Genomic DNA, 23,874 nt, shown 5'->3' on the forward strand with positions numbered 1-23,874 from the left:
CCAGCAATCCCCACCATGCAATCCCCCACCTGCCATATGGCTCCCTCAGTGATCCTGGGAACTAAAATGGACGCATTACCAGCAGCAGTCACCATCTGCCTGCTGGCACTGCTGAGCAATGCCGAGCTGACTGCATCTGATTGGCAAGCAGCTCTCGACTGGTGGCTCTTCTGGCCCTGGCCTGGGGTCCTTGATCTCAGGGAAGGCTCACAAATGCCCAGTTAAATGCCTGACTTGCTCTTATTGCAGCTGACATGACGCTCTGGCTGGTCTCCAGCTGACATATTAAATTCCACAAAAGTTATTTATTTAATGTCTCTGCCATTTCCCTACCTCATTATAAACTTGTCAGTCTCTGCCTCCAATTGGCCCACATTTACTTTCACTCATCACTTTCTGTCTGCACACTTATGGAAACGTTGACAATCTGTTTACATGTCTCTTGCTAGTCTACGCTCATATTCTCTTTTCTCCTTCCTCAACAATTTTACAGTTTCTCCTTTGCAGAATTCTAAAATTTTACTGATCCTCAGGCTGACTACTCTTTTTGGCAACATAATAAGCCTCTTCCTTTGAACTAATACTGTCATTAACTCCTCTCATTAGCCATTGTTGGGCCGCTTTTTCTGTGGTGCTTTGCATCTTAAACAAATTGATATTTGATGCAAATTATGTATTGACTCTTCAGATACTTGCCATTGCTTGTCCACTGTCATATTCTTCAATCTAGTTTCCCAACTTACATTAGGAACTCACCCGTTCATAGCTATGTAGTTTGCTTAATTGGATGCTGCAGTTTTATTACAAGAGTAACCAATAGAAGCATAATTTCATGGGATATATCTGAACAGCCGCAGCATTAATGCCATTGGTTAGGGGATCAGGGGTTATGGGGAGAAGGCAGGAGAATGGGGATGAGAAAATATCAGCCATGAGTGAATGGCGGAGGAGACTCGATGGGCCGAGTGGCCTAATTCTGCTGCTATGTCTTATGGTCTTATGGTATTGAACACAGCTGATGTCTTTACCTGGTCTATGATCTCAATCTCGTGCTCTTTGTTCCTCATCTCCATTGTAAACTGCTCCTTAATAATAACTTCAATCTTCTGCAGAGTGGCTTCACGTGCTACATGAGAAATAGAACAGATAAGTCAGCTGGACTGTAAACATTAGAATGAATAGGAACCCGATCACAGAAACCATGAGGCTAACAGGTTGTTTCTACGTTCACTAACCACATGAAGTCGGAGGATTCAGATTTCACTGAGTCTAATCGCCTAATGTTTGGTGAACAAAAGATTTGAGGAATAAAAACAGAAAATGCTGGAGAGATCAGCAGATCAGGTAGCATCTGTGGAGAAGAAAGCAAGAGACACCATTGCAGGTTCTTGACCTAGGTAAAACAAAATCATCAACATTTAACATTAACTGTTAAATTAACACTTCCGGTTGCGGCGATGCGGAGCTAAGCCGCACATTTCGGCAGCTCCTGCTATAACGGACTTTTGGGCTCTCCAGAGGAGCCCCAACGGAAATTTTTTTGACTAAATCCCGTGTGGGAAGGTGAAGTAAGGTCCCCCTTCCGTTGTATGGAGGGGATTAGCAGTGGAGTGGCGGAAAAAGAGGCTTTGGAGCAGCAGCAGAAACGAGGGTGAAAAATTAAGATGGCGGAGGTCAGAGATCGAGCAGCATGGGGGCCGGACCAGCAGGAGTTTCTCAGGCGCTGCGTGGAGGAGCTTAAAAAGGAGGTGCTGGCGCCAATGCTGTTGGCGATCGAGGGGCTGAAGGAGACCCAGAAGGCCCAGGCGGTAGAGCTCCGAGAGGTGAAGGACAAAACTAACGAGAACGAGGACGAGATCTTGGGCCTGGCGGTGAAGATGGAGGCGCACGAGGCGCTGCACAAGAGGTGGGCCGAGAGACTCGAGGTCCTGGAGAACAGGTCGAGGAGGAAGAATCTCCGGATTCTGGGTCTTGCCGAAGGAGCGGAGGGGGCTGATGCCGGGGCGTATGTGAGCACGATGCTCCATTCGATGATGGGTGCGGAGGCCTCTCCGAGCCCCCTGGAGCTAGAAGGGGCTCACCGGGTCCTGGCAAGGAGACCCAAGGCTGGCGAGCCGCCAAGGGCGATAGTGGTGAGGTTCCATCGCTTCGCGGTCAGAGAGAGTGTCCTGAGATGGGCCAAGTAGGAGTGGAGCAGCAGATGGGAGAATGCGGTGATCAGAGTCTACCAGGACTGGAGCGCGGAGGTGGCAAAGAGGAGAGCTGGCTTCAACCGGGCCAAGGCGGCGCTGCATAAAAAAAGGGTGAGATTTGGAATGCTGCAGCCAGCGCGACTATGGGTCACTTATCAGGACCGACACCACTATTTCGAAACGCCAGAAGAGGCTTGGACCTTTATCCAAACGGAAAAATTGGACTCGAACTGAGGGACTGTGGATGTGGGGGAGATGCTGACTGTATACAGGGTTGTAAATATGGGTAAAGAATGTTTCACGGGTGGGACAATGGATGGGGATGGGGGAAAGAGATCTTGATGGGGGGACAGTGAGGAATGTGGGCGTCGGTGCTGGAGGTAGGTGAGACTCGGGGATGGGGGAATTGGGATAAGGCCGCAACAGGAGCTGCGCCACAGGGGGCGGGGCTGGCTCAGGAAAGCGCGGGCTTTTTCCCGCGTTAGGGAGGGGGGATGGAGGAGCGTATGGAGGAGGAGGGATTTCCACACGGGGGGGGGGTCAACGGGAAGGCGGGGGAAGCCGGGGTCAGCAGGAGTCAACTGACTTATGGAAGTATTATGGGGGGAGCAAAAGAGCTAGATTCGGATCTAGCGGGGAGGGGGGCAGGGGAGGGGGAGAATAGGGTTGCTGATGCATTGGCCGAGGAGGAACTGAAAATGGAAGAGGTGGTCGGGGCGGGGGTTCCCCGTCTGGGGGACTGGAGGATGCGGGAGACGCGGGCACGGGACTGGCCTAAGATAGGAGATGGCTAGTCGGCGGGGCTGGGGGGGGGGGGGGGGGGGGGGGCCAATCCGGCTGATCACATGGAATGTGAGAGGCTTAACTGGGCCGGTTAAGAGGGCCCGAGTGTTCGCGCACTTAAAGGGACTGAAGGCAGACGTGGCCATGCTTCAGGAGACACATCTGAAGGTGGCAGATCAGGTCAGGTTAAGGAAGGGATGGGTAGGACAGGTGTTCCATTTGGGGCTGGATGCGAAGAATAGAGGGGTGGCAATACTGGTAGGGAAGCGGGTGTCGTTTGAGGTCAAGAACATAGTAGCGGACAATGGAGGCCGATATGTGATGGTGAGCAGTAGGTTGCAGGGGACGGGGGTGGTATTGGTAAATGGATACGCCCCGAATTGGGACGATGCTGGATTCATGAAACGGACGTTGGGGCGTATTCCGCACTTGGAGGTAGGAAGCTTGATAATGGGTGGGGATTTCAACACGGTATTGGACCCAGCACTGGATCGCTCCAGATCTAGGACCGGAAAGAGGCCGGCTGCGGCCAAGGTGCTCAGGGGGTTTATGGATCAGATGGGGGGAGTAGATTTGTGGAGATTTGCTAGGCCTTTGGCCAGAGAATTTTCTTTTTTCTCCCATGTACACAAGGCCTACTCCCGGATAGATTTTTTTGTTCTGGGCAGGGCATTGATCCCAAAGATGGAGGGAACGGAGTATTCGGCCATAGCTATTTCTGACCACGAACCGCACTGGGTGGAACTGGAGCTGGGAGAGGAGAGGGCCCAAAGCCCGCTGTGGCGGTTGGATGTGGGACTGCTGGCAGACGAGGGGGCGATGTATGATTATGGGGAGAAGGCGAGCCGGATGCTGGCACATCAGTTCCATAAGAAGATGGCAGCGAGGGAAATAGGTGGAGTCAAGGATGGAAAGGGAACTACGGTGCGGAGTGCGGTGAAAGTGAATGAGGCATTCAAGGCCTTCTACGAGGAGCTGTATAGGTCCCTGCCCCCAGGGGAAAAAGAGGGGATGCGACGATTCTTGGACCAGTTGAGGTTCCCGAGGGTGGAGGATCAGGAGTTGGCTGGTTTGGGGGAGCCAATTGGGGTGGAGGAGCTGGTTAAAGGACTGGGGAGCATGCAGGTAGGGAAGGCCCCGGGACCGGATGGGTTCCCGGTGGAGTTCTATAGGAAGTATGTAGGCCTGTTAGCCCCGTTGATGGTAAGGACCTTCAATGAGGCAAGGGAGGGGGGGACCCTGCCCCCGACAATGTCGGAGGTGACGATCTCTTTGATCCTGAAGCGGGATAAGGACCCACTGCAATGCGGGTCGTATAGGCCGATCTCGCTCCTCAACGTAGATGCTAAGTTGCTGGCAGAAATGTTGGCTACGAGGATTGAAGACTGTGTCCCGGGGGTGATTCACGAGGACCAGACGGGATTTGTTTTTTTTATTAAATATTTTATTGAAAATTTTTGGTCAACCAACACAGTACATTGTGCATCCTTTACACAATATTATAACAACACAAATAACAATGACCTATTTTATAAACAAAAATGAATAAATAATAAATAACAAAAAATGAAAACTAGCCCTAATTGGCAACTGCCTTGTCACAAGTAACACTCTCCAAAAATATAATTTAACAGTCCAATATATAATTATCTGTAGCAACGACCTATACATACTATACAGTATATATTAACAACCCTGGGAGTCCTTCTGGTTCCTCCTCCCCCCCCCCCCCCCCCCCCCCCCCCCCCCCCGATCCTGGGCTGCTGCTGCTGCCTTCTTTTTCCCATTCCGTCTATCTTTCTGCGAGGTATTCGACGAACGGTTGCCACCGCCTGGTGAACCCTTGAGCCGACCCCCTTAGGACGAACATAATCCGCTCTAGCTTTATAAACCCCGCCATGTCATTTATCCAGGTCTCCACCCCCGGGGGCTTGGCTTCTTTCCACATTAGCAATATCCTGCGCCGGGCTACTAGGGACGCAAAGGCCAAAACATCGGCCTCTCTCGCCTCCTGCACTCCCGGCTCTTGTGCAACCCCAAATATAGCCAACCCCCAGCTTGGTTCGACCCGGACTCCTACTACTTTTGAAAGCACCTTTGTCACCCCCATCCAAAACCCCTGTAGTGCCGGGCATGACCAAAACATATGGGTATGATTCGCTGGGCTTCTCGAGCACCTCGCATACCTATCCTCCACCCCAAAAAATTTACTGAGCCGTGCTCCAGTCATATGCGCCCTGTGTAATACCTTAAACTGAATCAGGCTTAGCCTGGCACACGAGGACGACGAGTTTACCCTGCTTAGGGCATCTGCCCACAGCCCCTCCTCGATCTCCTCCCCCAGCTCTTCTTCCCATTTCCCTTTTAGTTCATCTACCATAGTCTCCCCTTCGTCCCTCATTTCCCTATATATATCTGACACCTTACCATCCCCCACCAATGTCTTTGAGATCACTCTGTCCTGCACCTCTTGTGTCGGGAGCTGCGGGAATTCCCTCACCTGTTGCCTCGCAAAAGCCCTCAGTTGCATATACCTGAATGCATTCCCTTGGGGCAACCCATATTTCTCGGTCAGCGCTCCCAGACTCGCGAACTTCCCATCCACAAACAGATCTTTCAGTTGCGTTATTCCTGCTCTTTGCCACATTCCATATCCCCCATCCATTCCCCCCGGGGCAAACCTATGGTTGTTTCTTATCGGGGACCCCCCCAAGGCTCCAGTCTTTCCCCTATGCCGTCTCCACTGTCCCCAAATCTTCAGTGTAGCCACCACCACCGGGCTTGTGGTGTAGTTCCTCGGTGAGAACGGCAATGGGGCTGTCACCATAGCCTGTAGTCTAGTCCCCCTACAGGACGCCCTCTCTAATCTCTTCCACGCCGCTCCCTCCTCCTCTCCCATCCACTTACTCACCATTGAAATATTAGCGGCCCAATAATACTCACTTAGGCTCAGTAGTGCCAGCCCCCCCTATCCCTGCTACGCTGTAAGAATCCCTTCCTCACTCTCGGGGTCTTCCCGGCCCACACAAAACCCATGATGCTCTTTTCAATCCTTTTAAAAAAAGCCTTCGTGATCACCACCGGGAGGCACTGAAACACAAAGAGGAATCTCGGGAGGACCACCATCTTAACCGCCTGCACCCTCCCTGCCATTGACAGGGATACCATATCCCATCTCTTGAAATCCTCCTCCATCTGTTCCACCAACCGCGTTAAATTTAACCTATGCAATGTGCCCCAATTCTTAGCTATCTGGATCCCCAGGTAACGAAAGTCCCTTGTTACCTTCCTCAACGGTAGGTCCTCTATTTCTCTACTCTGCTCCCCTGGATGCACCACAAACAACTCACTTTTCCCCATGTTCAATTTATACCCTGAAAAATCCCCAAACTCCCCAAGTATCCGCATTATTTCTGGCATCCCCTCCGCCGGGTCCGCCACATATAGTAGCAAATCGTCCGCATACAAAGATACCCGGTGCTCTTCTCCTCCCCTAAGTACTCCCCTCCATTTCTTGGAACCCCTCAACGCTATCGCCAGGGGCTCAATCGCCAGTGCAAACAATAATGGGGACAGAGGGCATCCCTGCCTTGTCCCTCTATGGAGCCGAAAATATGCAGATCCCCGTCCATTCGTGACCACGCTCGCCACTGGGGCCCTATACAACAGCTGCACCCACCTAACATACCCCTCTCCAAAACCAAATCTCCTCAACACCTCCCACAAATAATCCCACTCCACTCTATCAAATGCTTTCTCGGCATCCATCGCCACTACTATCTCCGTTTCTCCCTCTGGTGGGGCCATCATCATTACCCCTAACAACCTCCGTATATTCGTGTTCAGCTGTCTCCCCTTCACAAACCCAGTTTGGTCCTCGTGGACCACCCCCGGGACACATTCCTCTATTCTCATTGCCATTACCTTGGCCAGGACCTTGGCATCTACATTTAGGAGGGAAATAGGTCTATAGGACCCGCATTGTAGCGGGTCCTTTTCCTTCTTTAAGAGAAGCGATATCGTTGCTTCAGACATAGTCGGGGGCAGTTGTCCCCTTTCCTTTGCCTCATTAAAGGTCCTCGTCAGTACCGGGGCGAGCAAGTCCACATATTTTCTATAGAATTCGACTGGGAATCCATCCGGTCCCGGGGCCTTTCCCGCCTGCATGCTCGTAATTCCTTTCACCACTTCTTCTACCTCGATCTGTGCTCCCAGTCCCACCCTTTCCTGCTCTTCCACCTTGGGAAATTCCAGCCGATCCAAGAAGCCCATCATTCTCTCCCTCCCATCCGGGGGTTGAGCTTCACATAATTTTTTATAAAATGTCTTGAACACTCCATTCACTCTCTCCGCTCCCCGCTCCATCTCTCCTTCCTCATCCCTCACTCCCCCTATTTCCCTCGCTGCTCCCCTTTTCCTCAATTGGTGTGCCAGCAACCTGCTCTCCTTCTCCCCATATTCGTACTGTACACCCTGTGCCTTCCTCCATTGTGCCTCTGCAGTGCCTGTAGTCAGCAAGTCAAATTCTACATGTAGCCTTTGCCTTTCCCTGTACAGTCCCTCCTCCGGTGCTTCCGCATATTGTCTGTCCACCCTCAAAAGTTCTTGCAGCAACCGCTCCCGTTCCTTACTCTCCTGCTTCCCTTTATGTGCCCTTATTGATATCAGCTCCCCTCTAACCACCGCCTTCAACGCCTCCCAGACCACTCCCACCTGGACCTCCCCATTATCATTGAGTTCCAAGTACTTTTCAATGCACCCCCTCACCCTTAGACACACCCCCTCATCTGCCATTAGTCCCATGTCCATTCTCCAGGGTGGGCGCCCTCCTGTTTCCTCCCCTATCTCCAAGTCTACCCAGTGTGGAGCGTGATCCGAAATGGCTATAGCCGTATACTCCGTTCCCCTCACCTTCGGGATCAATGCCCTACCCAGCACAAAAAAGTCTATTCGCGAGTAGACTTTATGGACATAGGAGAAAAACGAGAACTCCTTACTCCTAGGTCTGCTAAATCTCCACGGGTCTACACCTCCCATCTGCTCCATAAAATCTTTAAGTACCTTGGCTGCTGCCGGCCTCCTTCCAGTCCTGGACTTCGACCTATCCAGCCCTGGTTCCAACACTGTATTAAAATCTCCCCCCATTATCAGCTTTCCCATCTCTAGGTCCGGAATGCGTCCTAGCATCCGCCTCATAAAATTGGCATCATCCCAGTTCGGGGCATATACGTTTACCAAAACCACCGTCTCCCCCTGTAGTTTGCCACTCACCATCACGTATCTGCCCCCGTTATCCGCCACTATAGTCTTTGCCTCGAACATTACCCGCTTCCCCACTAATATAGCCACCCCCCTGTTTTTCGCATCTAGCCCCGAATGGAACACCTGCCCCACCCATCCTTTGCGTAGCCTAACCTGGTCTATCAGTTTCAGGTGCGTTTCCTGTAACATAACCACATCTGCCTTAAGTTTCTTAAGGTGTGCGAGTACCCGTGCCCTCTTTATCGGCCCGTTCAGCCCTCTCACGTTCCACGTGATCAGCCGAGTTGGGGGGCTTCCTACCCCCCCCCCCTTGTCGATTAGCCATCACCTTTTTCCAGCTCCTCACCCGGTTCCCACGCAGCTGTATCTCCCCCAGGCGGTGCCCCCTCGCCCATCCTCTCCCATACCAGCTCCCCCCTCTCCCCAGCAGCAGCAACCCAGTAATTCCCCCCTCCCACCCCCCCCCCCCCCCGCTAGATCCCCCGCTAGCGTAATTACTCCCCCCATGTTGCTCCCAGAAGTCAGCAAACTCTGGCTGACCTCGGCTTCCCCCCGTGACCTCGGCTCGCACCGTGCGACGCCCCCTCCTTCCTGCTTCTCTATTCCCGCCATGATTATCATAGCGCGGGAACCAAGCCCGCGCTTCTCCCTTGGCCCCACCCCCAATGGCCAACGCCCCATCTCCTCCACCTCCCCTCCTCCCCCCATCACCACCTGTGGGAGAGAGAAAAGTTACCACATCGCAGGATTAGTACATAAAACCCCTCTTTGCCCCCCACATTCGCCCCACCACTTTGTTCGAACGTTCTTTTTAATAACCCGCTCATTCCAGTTTTTCTTCCACAATAAAAGTCCACGCTTCATCTGCCGTCTCAAAGTAGTGGTGCCTCCCTCGATATGTGACCCACAGTCTTGCCGGTTGCAGCATTCCAAATTTTATCTTCTTTTTATGAAGCACCGCCTTGGCCCGATTAAGGCTCGCCCTCCTTCTCGCCACCTCCGCACTCCAGTCTTGATAAACGCGGATCACCGCGTTCTCCCATTTACTGCTCCGAGTTTTCTTCGCCCATCTAAGGACCATTTCTCTATCCTTAAAACGGAGGAATCTCACCACTATGGCTCTGGGAATTTCTCCTGCTCTCGGTCCTCGCGCCATCACTCGGTATGCTCCCTCCACCTCCAACGGACCCGCCGGGGCCTCCGCTCCCATTAACGAGTGCAGCATCGTGCTCACATATGCCCCGACGTCCGCTCCCTCCACACCTTCAGGAAGACCAAGAATCCTCAGGTTGTTCCTCCTTGCGTTGTTTTCCAGTGCCTCCAACCTTTCCACGCATCGTTTCTGATGTGCCTCCTGCGTCTCCGTCTTCACCACCAGGCCCTGTATATCGTCCTCATTCTCGGCTGCCTTTGCCTTCACGACCCGAAGCTCCCGCTCCTGGGTCTTTTGTTCCTCCTTTAGCCCTTCGATCGCCTGTAGTATCGGGGCCAACAGCTCTTTCTTCATTTCCTTTTTGATCTCTTCCACACAGTATTTCAAGAACTCTTGTTGTTCAGGGCCCCATGTTAAACTGCCACCTTCCGACGCCATCTTGGTTTTTGCTTGCCTTCCTTGCCGCTGTTCTAAAGGATCCACTGCAATCTGGCCACTCTCTCCTCCTTTTTCCATCCGTATCCAGGGGGGATTCCCTTCTGGTTTACCGCACAGTGTTTTTAGCCATCAAAATTGCCGTTGGGGCTCCTATCAAGAGCCCAAAAGTCCGTTTCACAGGGAGCTGCCGAAACGTGCGACTCAGCTGGTCATCGCCGCACCCGGAAGTCCCAGACGGGATTTGTAAAGGGCAGGCAGTAAAATACCAATGTGCGGAGGCTCCTAAACGTGATAATGATGCCATCGGTGGAGGGAGAGGCGGAGATAGTGGCAGCTATGGACGCGGAGAAGGCCTTTGACCGAGTAGAGTGTGAGTATCTCTGGGAAGTGTTGCGGAGGTTTGGGTTTGGGGAGGGGTTTATCAGTTGGGTTAAGCTCCTATATAGAGCCCCGGTGGCGAGTGTGGTTACGAATCGGCGGAGGTCGGAGTATTTCCGGCTGTATCGAGGGACGAGGCAGGGGTGCCCCATGTCCCCTGTTGTTTGCATTAGCAATTGAACTTGAACCTTTGGCCATGGCATTAAGGGAGTCCAGGAAATGGAGGGGGGTGGTCCGAGGGGGAGAGGAGCATCGAGTGTCGCTGTACACAGACGACCTGTTTCTATATGTGGCGGACCCAGTGGAGGGGATGGTGGAGGTCATGCAGATCCTAAGGGAGTTTGGGGACTTCTCGGGATACAAGCTCAATGTAGGGAAGAGTGAGCTCTTTGTGGTGCATTCGGGGGATCAAGGAAGAGGGATAGACGACCTACCGTTGAGGAGGGCGGAAAGGAGCTTTCGATACTTGGGAATCCAGGTAGCTAGGAGCTGGGGGACCCTGCACAAACTTAATTTGACACGGCTGGTGGAGCAGATGGAGGAGGACTTTAAACGGTGGGACATGTTGCCACTCTCGTTAGCGGGCAGGGTACAGTCGATTAAAATGGTGGTCCTCTCGAGGTTTCTTTTTGTATTCCAATGCCTTCCAATTGTGATCACCAAGGCCTTTTTTAAGAGGGTAGGCAGGAGCATTATGGGTTTTGTGTGGGCGAGTAAGACCCCCGAGGGTAAGGAGGGGGTTCCTGGAGCGTAGTAGAGATAGAGGGCTGGCGTTGCCGAATCTGGGTGGCTACTACTGGGCAGCCAACGTGGCGATGATCCGTAAGTGGGTGATGGAGGGAGAGGGGGCGGCATGGAAGAGGTTGGAGATGGCGTCCTGCAAAGGAACGAGCCTGGGGGCGCTGGTGACGGCACCGCTGCCACTCTCGCCGACAAGGTACACCACGAGTCCGGTGGTGGCTGCAACGCTAAAGATCTGGGGGCAGTGGAGACGGCACAGGGGAGCGATGGGAGCCTCGGTGTGGTCCCCGATCAGAGATAACCATCGGTTTGTCCCAGGAAGGATGGACGGGGGGTTTCAGAGCTGGCATCGGGCAGGGATTAGAAGAATGGGGGACCTGTTCATCGATGGGACGTTTGCGAGCCTAGGGGCACTAGAGGAGAAGTTTGGGATACCCCCGGGAAATGCTTTCAGGTACATGCAAGCGAGGGCGTTTGTGGGGCGGCAGGTGAGGGAATTCCCGCTGCTCCCGGCACAGGGGATTCAAGACAGGGTGATTTTGGGCGTATGGGTCGGAGAGGGCAAGGTCTCGGCGATATACCAGGAGATGAAAGAAGAGGGGGGGCTTTGGTAGAGGAGCTGAAGGGTAAATGTGAAGAGGAGCTGGGGGAGAAGATTGAGGAGGGGCTGTGGGCTGATGCCCTAAGTAGGGTTAATTCCTCTTCCTCGTGTGCCAGGCTTAGCATGATACAATTTAAGGTTGTTCACAGAGCGCATATGATGGGGACGAGGCTGACCAGGTTCTTTGGGGTGGAGGACAGATGTGAGAGGATGTGAGCAGGAAGCCCGGCGAACCATGCCGATATGTTCTGGTCGTGCCCGGCACTGGATGGGTTCTGGAGGGGAGTTGCGAGAACTATATCCAAGGTGGTGAAAGTCCAGGGTAAGCCAAGTTGGGGGCTCGCATTATTTGGAGTAGTGGACGAGCCGGGAGTGCAGGAGGCGAGAGGCCGGCATTCTGGCCTTTGCGTCCCTGGTAGCCCGGCGGAGGATCTTGTTAATGTGGAAGGAGGCGAAGCCCCCCAGCGTGGAGGCCTGGATAAATGACATGGCAGGGTTTATCAAGTTGGAGAGGCTAAAGTTTGCCTTGAGAGGGTCTGCGCAGGGGTTCTACAGGCGGTGGCAACCGTTCCTAGACTATCTCGCGGAGCGTTAGATGGAGTTCGGTCAGCAGCAGCAACCCGGGGGGGGGGGGGGGGGGGGGGGGGGGGGGGGAAGGAAGAGGGAGGGACGGGGAAGGGTTTTTTTTCTGGGGGGTGTCTGAGCAAGAAAATACATAAATGATCCGGAAAACTGATATGTACGGGAGGAATCCAATGTACAAAGTTCTGTATCATATTGACTTGCCATGTTTATGTCTTGCTATGCGAGCTTTCCTTTCTTTTTGTTACGGGGGGGGGGGTGTTTGTTTGTATCGTTGAAAATTTTGTTTAAAAATTCTTAATAAACATATTTTTTTAAAAACTGTTAAATTAACATTATTCATTCATGGGATGTGGGTGTCACTGGTTAAGGCAGCATTTATTGCCCGTCCCTAGTTGCCCTTCAGAAGGTGGTGAAGTACCTTCTTGAACCGCCGCAGTCCTTGAGGTGTAGGTACACCTACAGTGCTGCTAGGGAGGCAGTTCCAGGATTCCACAGATGCTGCCTGACATGCTAAATATTTACAGTTTCTCTACTTTTATTTCAGATTTGTAGCATCTGCAGTATTTTGCTTTTGCATTAGAGGTTCAAGGAATTTGCAACTGACTCACTGAACTAAGTTCTTCCCTTGGACAAAATGTAGACTACGCCATTCAAGAAGCTATAGTCATGGGCATGATGCTGCTGGAAGAATATCAAGTCGGTTTAATTAAACATTCACTGCGATCTTTTCTATACTTTGTGACACAGGCAAGTTTCATTGATTTTCCACAGGACATATGTTTGCCCCTCTCGTTGAAGACTACATGAGATTGACAGAGGACTTAGAGAGGCTAGTGGGCTGGACAAGCGTGTGGCAGATACAGTTAAATGTAGCAAAATGCGAAGTAGAATACACTGATTGGGGGAAAAAAGATTTTCTCGGTTATTCATTTTCACATTTGTATGTTTGCAAAATAATTGCGTTGTGGTTTGTGCCTCCAGAATTTACAAAGTAACATCAAAATTTGATCTGTTTGTGTGCTATTCACGAACTGCCACACAAAGGTTTTATGTCTCAAGGTCTTATTTCATCAGACATGCTATGCTGCTTGTTGTTTCCTTCAAGCCAGTCCAGTTAAATCCCTTAAATATGTGCCAGCTGATAAAACAACAAGACCTCTAAATACATCACTTAAAATTACACTGGGCAGGGCAGCACACTGGCGCAGTGGTTAGCACTGCTGCCTCACGGCGCCGAGGTCCCAGGTTTGAGTCCAGCTCTGGGTCACTGTCCGTGTGAAGTTTGCACATTCTCCCCATGTTTGCGTGGGTTTCGCCCCCACAACCCAAAAATGTGCAAAGTAGGTGGATTGACCACGCTAAATTGCCCCTTAATTGGGAAAAAAAATGAACTGGGTACTCTAAATTTAAGAGAAAAAAACTTACACTGTGCGGCACAGTGGTCAGCACTGCTGCCTCACGGCGCCAAGGATTCGGGTTCGATCCCGGCCTCGGGTCACTGTCCGTGAGTCTGCGAGGGTCTCACCCCCACAACCCAAAGATGTGCAGGGTAGGTGGAGTGGCGACGCAAAATTGATCCTTAATTGGAAATTGATTTTTTAAATTACAGCCTGTAATCTGTACCGGGTATTAGGCTCTAAATAAATCATCCGAACGCGTCAGTTGAAATGGCAACGTGTACGGGTATTACTATTCCACACATAAATCATCTGAACACTCAATTAATCTCTGTTACTCACTCCTATTTAGGGTTGTCAACCCTCTAGGATTGCGCTGGAGTCTCCAGGAATGAAAGATTCACCTCCTCCACACTGTTGCAAGTGTAAGCAACAAGGTATAGAAGTCAAAGGGATACAATGAAGCAACTATTTTTCCCCAATTTATTACAGCACGATTTGTTTATTAGATATAAAAATATTGGAGATGCGAAAAACAAGGCAGTTTAACTGGTTTGTAGAGTTAGAGGCAGGAGGTTCAGGGCATCACTGCAGGAGTTCCTCAGGGGAGTGTCCGAGGCCCAACTATCTTCAGCTGCTTCATCAATGACCTTCCTTCCATCATAAGGTCAGAAGTGGGAATGTTCGCTGATGATTGCAAAACCTTCAGCACCATTCACCACTTGTCGGATACTGAAGCAGTATATGTCCGAATGCAGCAAGACCTGGACAATATCCAGCGTGGGCTAACAAGTGGTAAGGAACATTCACAGTCAGGCAACGACCATCTCATGACCAAGCGAGAATCTAACCATCACCCCATGACATTCAATGGCATTACCATCGCTGAATTCCCCCACTATCAACATCCTGGGAACTACCATTGAACCAAAACTGAACTGGGCTCATCATATAAATACTGTGGCTAGCGAGCAGGTCAGATGCTAGGAATCCTACGGGAGTAACTCACCTCCTGACTCCCCAAAGCCTGTCCACCATCTACAAGGCACAAGTCAGGATGGAATATTCTCCACGTGTCTGGATGAGTGCAGCTCCAACAACACTAAAGAAGCTCGACACCATCCAGGACAAAGCAACCTGCTTGATTGCTCCCCCTTCCACAAACATTCATTCCCACCACCGACAAACAGTAGCAGCCGTGTGTATCATCCACAAGATGCACAACAGGAACTCACCAAGGCTCCTTAGGCAGCACCTTCCAAACCCATGACCACTACCATCTAGAAGGGCAAGGGCAGCAGATAACAGGGACCATCAGTACCTGGAGATTCCTCTCAAAGCCACTCACCATCCTGACTTTGAAATATATCTCTGTTCCTTACTGTTGTTCAATCCTGGAACTCCCTCCCTGACAGCACAGTGGGTGTACCTACACCTCAGGGACTGCAGCAGTTCAAGAGGCAGCTCACCATCCCCTCCTCAAGGGTAACTAGGAATGGGCAATAGATGCTGGCCTTGCTAGCGATGCCCATAAAAGAATTAAAAATGTCATGTGGTAAAATTTCCAGGAATACATCTGATCATTGTTGACAACCTTCCCATGTATTGGTGATCGTATATATTGAAGTGTTAAAATCTTCAATTATATTCTGATCTGCAATTCATTCCCAGAGAGCGCCTCTCAATCTCTGTAACCTCCTCCAGTCATACAATCTTCCCGAGATCTCTGCATTCTTTCAATTCCAGCTTCTTCAGCATCCCTGGTTTGATCACTCCACCACCAGCGGCCGTGCCTTCATTTGCCAAGGCTGTAAAATCTGGAATTTCCTCGCTAAGCCCTTCCGTCTCGCTAACTCTTTCAAACACTCCTCCAAGCCTACCTCTTCAACTGAGATTTTGGTCATGTCTCCTAATAGCTCTCATGTCGCTCAGTGTAAAATTTTCTATCACGCTGCCTTCAGGTATTTTGCTCGGTTAAAGGTGCTATATAAATGCAAGTTGATATTGTTGTAGCACCTTTTCCGACTTCCTGGGGCTAACATGTTTTGGCCATGTTAGGCATGCTGCCATCAGTGAGGTGCATGGATCTTTTTAAAGCATGTTTTGAAAGTTGCCATAATAAAAATGAAAAATTGGAATTGTATTTATTACAGGCAAAAGGCATTAGATGCATATCACTTACTGAACTTATTAAAAAAAACTGCTTGGACTGGGTTTATAAAAGGGCAGGAAACTGATGCAATGCTAGGCAATAGCTGCAACTCAAAACATTCTTGTGGTGGGTGTCACCGTTTATTTTGTCCTTGATTTTGTCAGACTGCTTTAGCCTGCTTTCCCACATGGAAGAACTCAAGTCAGAATACATGGGCTGCGTGGTACAGAGCTGGCCATCAAAACTGAATATCTCTCCTATTGCCTCCCACTGTGCCCCCCCCACCCTTTGTTTGCAACTCTCTGCCAGAGACACCCTAACTACCTGGGTAACTTCTGTCACTCATCAGTGAAGGACTGAAACTGTAACATCAACACTGAAAATATTTCACCTGCAATGTTACAGACAAGTTAACACTTCCCTAAAGATTATAAGGGAATTGCATTTATGACAATGCAAAACTCTGCCATTGTAAAGCACATTATTCACTCCATTATGAACTCCAGCCACCGACTTTTATGGGCCTGAAGGTTTGAAAAGGCCTGCTGTCAATGCACTTGCCTTTTTTGGTGGGTAAGTTCCTAATCAGAGCACCAAATCCGTTCCCTGTCAGCAAATTAACAGAAGGTGAACCTTGACTATGTTGTTCTCAAGAGGTCATGGGGACACAGAATCACAGATGTGTTACGTCGTAGATGGAGGCCATTCGACCCATTGTGCCTGCACCCACACATATGGGACACAAAAAGCTTCGACACCTCAGTCGCAGCAGACAGTAATGTCTCTAACAACAAGTGCAGCCACTTACATAGGTAAACGCAGCAGCAATCTACCACATTGCAATATCCCATAATCTGCAGCGGGGATAGCAAATAACAGTGAGACAGGCTGAAGGTCCGGAGGCACTGGAGGAATTTCTACACCAATGGATTCCTACCCCAGCGGGTGCCAGTGCTTCAGCTTCACCTGTAGCTCAGTTGGTTGCACTCTTACCTTTGAAGTCAGAAGGTTGTGGGTCGTCACCCAAACTCAAAATGCACCCTAATTCTCCAGTGCAATACTGAGGGAGTGCTGCTTTCATAGAAGCATGGAATCCCTACAGTGCAGGAGGCCATTCGGCCCATTGAGTCTGCAGCGACTCTCTGAAAGAGTACCCTACCTCGGCCCACTCCCCCTCCCCATTCCCCTATCCCCACTCAACATTTAGACACTAAGGGGTAATTTAGCATGACTAATCCACCCAACCTGCACATCTTTGGACTGTGGGAGGAATCCTGAGCACCCGGACAAAACCTACGTAGACATGGGGAGAAAGTGCAAACTCTACATAGACGGTCACACAAGGCCGGAGTCGAACCTGGGTCCCTGGCATTGTGAGGCAGCAGTGCTAACCACTGTGCCACCGTTCTTTCTGCTATAAGACATTAAACTGAGCTCTCAGGTGGTTGTAAATGATGCTGCAGCACTATTCAAAGAAAAGCAAAGGAATTCCTATTTGCGCCTGGCCAACATTTTACTTTATCCAACCATCAAAATTCTAAGACACAGATGATCTAATTGTGGGGAGCTTGCTGTATGCAAATAGCTGTCGCAATAAAAATACAAGTTCTTTGTTCAAGAGAGAACATTTTAAGGAAGCGATTAAATTAAAATAAGCAGGTAAACAAATGTCAGGTGTGTTGTGTGTTAGAACAAGGTTAGCCAGGCAGTGATAGATGGAACACGAGAACATGGGACAGCATCTGGGTGAGGTACAGGGGTCTCGCTGGCTCTCGACTCGTGCTGCATTTTCCGGGAAGACCCGCCAAACCTCAAACCAATCAGGCATTGGCGAGGCCACCGGCAGGCCTTCCATGGAATTAAGACCCCAGTGGCAGATATCACAAAATTGTTACGACACAGAAGGAGGCAGTTCAGCCCATCATGTCTGCACCGGCTCTCCAAACGAGCATTATGACTTGGTGCCATTACCCTGCATTTTCCCTCGTAATCATCTAATGTCATCTTGAATACCTCGATTGAACCTGCCTCCACCACTCTTCCAGGCAGCGCATTCCAGACCTAACCTCTCCACTCTATCGACATAACTGAGGTTTCTCATCCCTGGAGCCACTCTTTTAAAACTTTTCTGCGCTCTCTCCAGTGCATTCACATCTTTCCTATAGTGTGGCACCCAGGACTATACACAATACTCTAACTGAGGCCTAACTAGTGTCTTGTATAGGTTCAGCATAATCCTTGTCCTCTATGCCCATATTCGTAAAGCCCAAGATACTATATGTTTTATTAACTGCTCTCTCCACCACTCCTGCCTCCTTCATAAATCCATGCACATATACACTCAGGTCCCTTAAGAATTATACCCGGGGCAGGATTCTCCGACCCCCCCACGCCGGGTCGGAGAATCGCCGGGGGCGGCGTGAATCCTGCCTTCGCCGGCCGCCGAATTCTCCGGCACCGGAGATTCGTCGGGGGCGGGAATCGCGCCGCGCCATTCGGCGGGCCACCCCCCCGGCGATGGGCCAAAGTCCCGCTGCTGTAATGCCAGTCCCGCCGGCGTGAATTAAACCACCTCCCTTACCAGCAGGACCAGGCGGCGCGAGCGGGCTCCGGGGGCCAGGGGGGGTGGGGGGGGGGGGCCCACGGTGGCCTGGCCCGCGATCGGGGACAACCGATCCGTGGGCGGGCCTGTGCCGTGGGGGCACTCTTTCCCCTCCGCGGCAGCCATAGCCTCCGCGATAGCCGACGCGGAGGTGACCCCCCTCGCGCATGTGCGGGGATGATGTCAGCAGCCGCTGACGCTCCCGCGCATGCGCGGACTTTCGCCGGCCGGCGGAGTCCCTTCGGCCCCGGTGGCGTGGCGTCAAAGGCCTTCCACGCCGCCGGTGGGACAGCAACCACTCCGGCGCGGGCCTAGCCCCTAAAGGTGAGGGCTTGGCCCCTAAAGGTGCGGAGAAATCCGCACCTTTGGGAGGCCCGACGCCGGTGTGGTTCACGCCACTCCATCCCGCCGGGACCCCCCGCCCCGCCGGGTAGGGGAGAATCCCGCCCCCGTTATTTTCTTTCATCTCTCCACAAATGCATCACCTCACGCTTCTCCGCATTGAACTCCATCTGCTACCTATCTGCCCACTTTACCAATTTGTCTTTGCCAAAAATTTATTTCATTTTAAATTCCACCAGTTGGCAATGGTGGGTTTCAAACCCAGGGCCACAAAGCATTATTCTGGCTTACCAGTCCAGTGGCAATACCACTACACCATCATGTCCCCTCTCTACAATTTGAAAGTTGAGTGTCTCCACACCAGTTATGCCACAGTAGAGTCACACCTGAAAATCTGTTCTTAGAGATATGTTTGCAAGCAAGACGACAGTGACTGGCTGACACCAGTGAAATTAAATTATTTGTCAAAGAACCAGTTGATCACATGTAAATTCTGTCAATAATGGTCAATCAGGAAGATTGGTCCATCAGTTTGGAACAATGAGCAATCAGATAGGTGGTTCTAATCACAATGTGTTGCGAAAGAGAATGATTTTATGCCTCCCGCCACCCCCTTTCCTCACCGGCAGTCTGTGTGCAATATCAGGTGGAACTTGCAGTTGAAAATCCAGGGGAGGTGGGTGTTCACTGGGCAGTGATCTAGCTGATTTCCTAACCCCCCAAACCCACACCACCCTTGATCATGGTCACTGAGGCCCAACCTACAGTCCAGCTCAGGATTAAGAACACATTTTGACAGCACCCAGACTGCCTGCGACACCAGATCAAACAAGATGCACACGGGTGCCGAGGCACAGCTCGAACAGGTAACGCTGCCGAACTATTTCAGAGGTTCCAGTGCGAGGTCAGAAATAATTGTTTTCTGGAGCGATAAAGGGAACGGTGGCCGTTCAGCCACCTATTCCTCGTCCATCCAGAAAAAGACAACCGCGCTCCCCATCCCATACGCAGCATCAAACAAGTCCATAGTACTGAACTCCATTAAGAACAAAACGTCAAAAATGGGCCCTACCCGAGCCCCAGCACCATAGCTGGTGACCACTGCTCTGGTCACCAAAATCTGCAGTTTCAATCCAAAGAAACAATCCCAAGGTAAAGCTCAGGACATAGTGTACTTACTTGGGCAGAGGGACTTAGATCGGGGGAAGTCAATTCCTGATGGATTCCCACAAGAATTTCACTCAACTTAAGGCGATTTTTCTTGCTCTGGTATTCAATGATTAATGAATTCAAGTAAAGTGATGAATGACTGCACTAAAGAATGCAAGAGAGTTTTAAACTAGTGCACTTTCCAGAGTAGCAGAGTCGTTTGAGACATCAGAGACGGTTAACCCTACCTCTTTGAGAGTCGTCTCAGAAAGGAAGTTTCTGCTCAGGGTTACAAGCCACGGCCAACAAGGGAACCAGCGGGCTTCCAATGGTGGTCTTAGAACCGTGACAATGTTATAACCCGCACAAGACCTATGGGGTTGGAGCAATCAGTCTCCTCGTGGGTCCCGCCGAATACGAGCTACCCCACTAAGGGGAGCCTGATGACATTCATGATTGAGATCTGTACAAAGTCGGCCAGGCATGGAACCGACAGGGCAGGCCCGGCTAGGATCTGATGTGCATTGTAAATTTTATTGCTTTGCAATGGACCAAGCTTTCTTTTGACCAACTCAGTTCGGACTCATTTGTGGCCTACTAAAGACAACAACTGCTCACAGGAGCATCCTTCAGGAAGAAGAATTAAGTTTACTTTGCGAACAAATGAGGTAGGCAAAAGGAAACCACCTGAAGTATTCTAAAGTATCCTGAATTAAATTGCTCATTGTGTTTGAAAATGGAAGGCTCATATGAGCAACTGAAGAATTCACACCACTCAAGTGCCAGGCAATGACCATCAAGAGAGAATCTAACCATCTTCCCAAGACATTCAATGGCATTACCATTGCTGGATCCCCACTCTCAACATCCTGATGTTACCACTGACCAGAAACTGAACTGGACTAGCCATGTAAATACTGTGGCTACCAGAGCATGTCAGAGGCTAGGAATCCTATGGTGAGTAACTCACCTCCTAACTCCCCAAAGCCTGTCCGCCATCCACAATGCGCAAGCCAGGAGCGTGACAGAATACTCTTCCTTTGTCTAGATTAGTGCAGCTTCAACACACTAAAGATGCTGGACACCATCCAAGATAAAACAACCTACTTGACTGGTGCTCCAACTACCATATTAAACATTCGTTCCCTCCTCCACCACCAACGCTTGGTGGCAGCAGTGCGTACAATTACAGGATGCACTGCAGCCAGTCACCAAGGCTCTTTAGGCAGCACCTTCCAAACCTGCGACCGCTATATGGGAATATCACTATCTGCAAGCTTCCCTCCAAGTCACACACCATCCTGACTTGGAAATATATCGCTGTTCCTTCACTATTGCTGGGTCACTATCCTAGAATGCCATCCCTAACAGCACAGTGGTGCACCTACACCACATAGACTTCAGCAGTTCTTGAACCCTTGAGGTTCTTGGATCACCATCAAAAATCTGCTTGTTCTCCCTGTCTGCCATGGCTTGTAATGCTCAGCAGGGTCCACCTTTCAGGGACAACTCACAAGGAGGCAGGCATAACCACCTCCGAGGTCTCAGATGACCCTGCTCATGAAAGTTTCTCATGAAAGTAAAAATAAAATCTCTGAGTTCACAGCTGTTTCTCAGAGACTATCCATCAAACAGGACGTGGCACACCACCTCAGTTTTGGCATATTAAAAGTGGTTTATTTTTTACAAGTGGCAGATTTAACAGATAACCTGAATGCAACAGATTTAAAGTAAATAATCTTCAGAAGGCACTTGATAAGATGTCGGACAAGAGGTTACAATGGGAAGTGGTTGAGGCAAATAGCTTAGATGCTTTCAAAAGAAAACTGGATGAGTCCATGAGAGGAAAAGAAATTGAAAGAAATGAGGGAGATTGATTTGCAATATAAACACCACCTCAGACGACTTATCTAAATGGCTTTTTTTTGTGAATTCTACATAAACATTGGGTATAAAGAAGCTTACTTTTCAAATTATTTGGACAACCAAAATGATAGAAAACTAGGTTGACCACCTGCGTTACTCATAAACAAATCTCCCACATATTCCACTATCAAGTAATGTGCACTTTCGCAAAGTGTATCGTTGTGAACTACAGAAGGAAGCTGGCTGACGAACACTTTAATATAGATGAGTGTGAGGTAGTACAGTGTTGTAAAAAGAAAAGGAAGTCTTATCATTGGAAAATGTATCCAAATAGGGTAGAGAAGCAGAGAGATCGGGAGTACAGATCATTAAAAGTAGCAATTCAGCTTTAAAAGCCATAAAAAAGCAAACAAAGCACTTGGGTTCATTTCAAGACATAGAATTAGAAAGCAGAGAGATTGTGTTTAAGTCATATAGAACCATGGTTAGATCACTTGTAGTACAGTGAGCAGTTGGTCTCCACATAATACAAAGGATATAGAGGCATAGAAAAAGGTGCCAAAAGGATTTACTACAATTAGACCAGAATTGAGAGATTGTTACCTATCAGGAAAGAACAATCAGGCTAGGGTTCTTCACTGTAGAAAAAGACGGTGTTGCCTAATAGAGGACTTTTAGGATTATGAAAAGTTTAAAGGGGTGGCGTGACGATGTTTACACTAGAGGATGGGCCGGAATGGTATTGATACAGGATAGTCACTTATAAATCTAATAGGAATTCAGGAGAAATGGCTTTATCCAGAGTGTAAAATTAGAATGAGGCGAATAGCACAGGTGCATTTAAAGGGAAGCTATAAAAACACAAAGGGAGGAAAGGAGTAGAAGGTTATGTGGATGAGGTAAGGTGAAGAGGATGTGATGTTCTTTGTGTTGCTAACACTCAGGATGGATTCGTAGTGTACACAAAGACCACAAAAAGCCAAACGTTATTACACTACTTATTTTAGTTTGATCACTATCCCTAAATCAAGCAATATTATAACTAAACCTACAATTTACACTATACTAACACCTGTCTCATGCACACTATCTTAAATTGTTCTCTGCCTTCTCTCCACTCTCCCCCAGAAGCCTGAGAGGCATTCCTTTTTATAGGTCTGCTCCCAGCTCCATCTAGTCGTCAGCTAGAGTATTACATTAACCCTTAATGTGCTAGACATTAATGTCACAGAGGGGTGTGAGGAGGTTGGTGTGTGAATGGACCTGACAGCTTGAGTGGTCTGTTAAAGTTCAGTAAATACTTCATAATATTAAGACTAGTTCTACAGATATGCAGAGATCTGAGATATTGGGAATATCTCCGATAAAACAGAGAAGGCAAAGGGGAGACTTAATTGAGCTTTTTTTAAATTATAAAGGATGAAGATGATAGAGTGACTAAGGCTGGGGAGTCTGTGATAAGAGGTATTCCCCAACAGAGTGAGGGATAAAGTTAAGAAAAATTACTTTCTTGGAGCATGGAATGCTTAACCACAGGTCGTGTCTCAGGCAAATAGCATATTTTAAGGGAAAACTGGATAAATATCTGGAGCAGGGAAAAATACAAGCCTAAGGAAAGAATGCCAGGTCGTGCACGTGCTTTGGATTGTTCCAGTAAAGAGCCAACATAGGCTGACTGACATCCTTCTGCGTTGTAAGCATTGATAGTTCTGCTGTTCTAAATTCAGTTCAATGGTTGGATCTTAAAAGCATTTAGATTGTAAGAGAAAAGGAAGACGGAGGAAAGTGAGGGGTTTCACATTCCTGAGCTCCTGGGAAAGAATGGGTTAGAAGAGGAGACAGAAGAACCTATCGATTTTAGCACAATGAGATTACAAGTAAGAGAAGGGCATGTAAGGTATTTACAACTGAGAAGTCTAAACCAGTCTATTAATAGAAAATCATGAAAGTCTGCTGTAGCGGGGAAGGTTTGAGAGATGTATCACCCGTCAGTCTGGGCTTTATGATTGTTGGAGCCAGGAAGATTTTCACTTTTAGTCTCCAGTCTATACCACCATCACGACACATTGTACCATGTTCTTCAGTCTCATCCTTCTCCAGAAATGTCTCTCAGCCCCTTTTACTCTGTCCTCTTCAATGTCCTTCTCTATCCCTCAACTCAATCACACATTTGGGTGAAAAGGTTCCACTGATTTTCTTTTTTATTCCAAAATTCCTCATTTACAATTCCTGC

At 49.5% G+C, this 23,874-nt stretch overlaps 1 protein-coding gene across 4 annotated transcripts in view; it reads right to left on the reverse strand.

Moving 5' to 3' along the window:
- yeats2 (YEATS domain containing 2) overlaps nucleotides 1–23,874 on the reverse strand; it is a 210,402-nt gene that overhangs the window by 169,686 nt on the left and 16,842 nt on the right. For all 4 annotated transcript variants that reach the window (XM_072474759.1, XM_072474758.1, XM_072474756.1 and 1 more), the window contains exon 3: nucleotides 1,029–1,126. In XM_072474759.1, coding sequence (XP_072330860.1) covers nucleotides 1,029–1,126 — 98 coding nt within the window. The remainder of the gene's footprint in view (nucleotides 1–1,028; nucleotides 1,127–23,874) is intronic.

This window comes from Scyliorhinus torazame, chromosome 14 (genome assembly GCF_047496885.1).
Source record: "Scyliorhinus torazame isolate Kashiwa2021f chromosome 14, sScyTor2.1, whole genome shotgun sequence".
Classification (NCBI taxonomy): domain Eukaryota; kingdom Metazoa; phylum Chordata; class Chondrichthyes; order Carcharhiniformes; family Scyliorhinidae; genus Scyliorhinus; species Scyliorhinus torazame.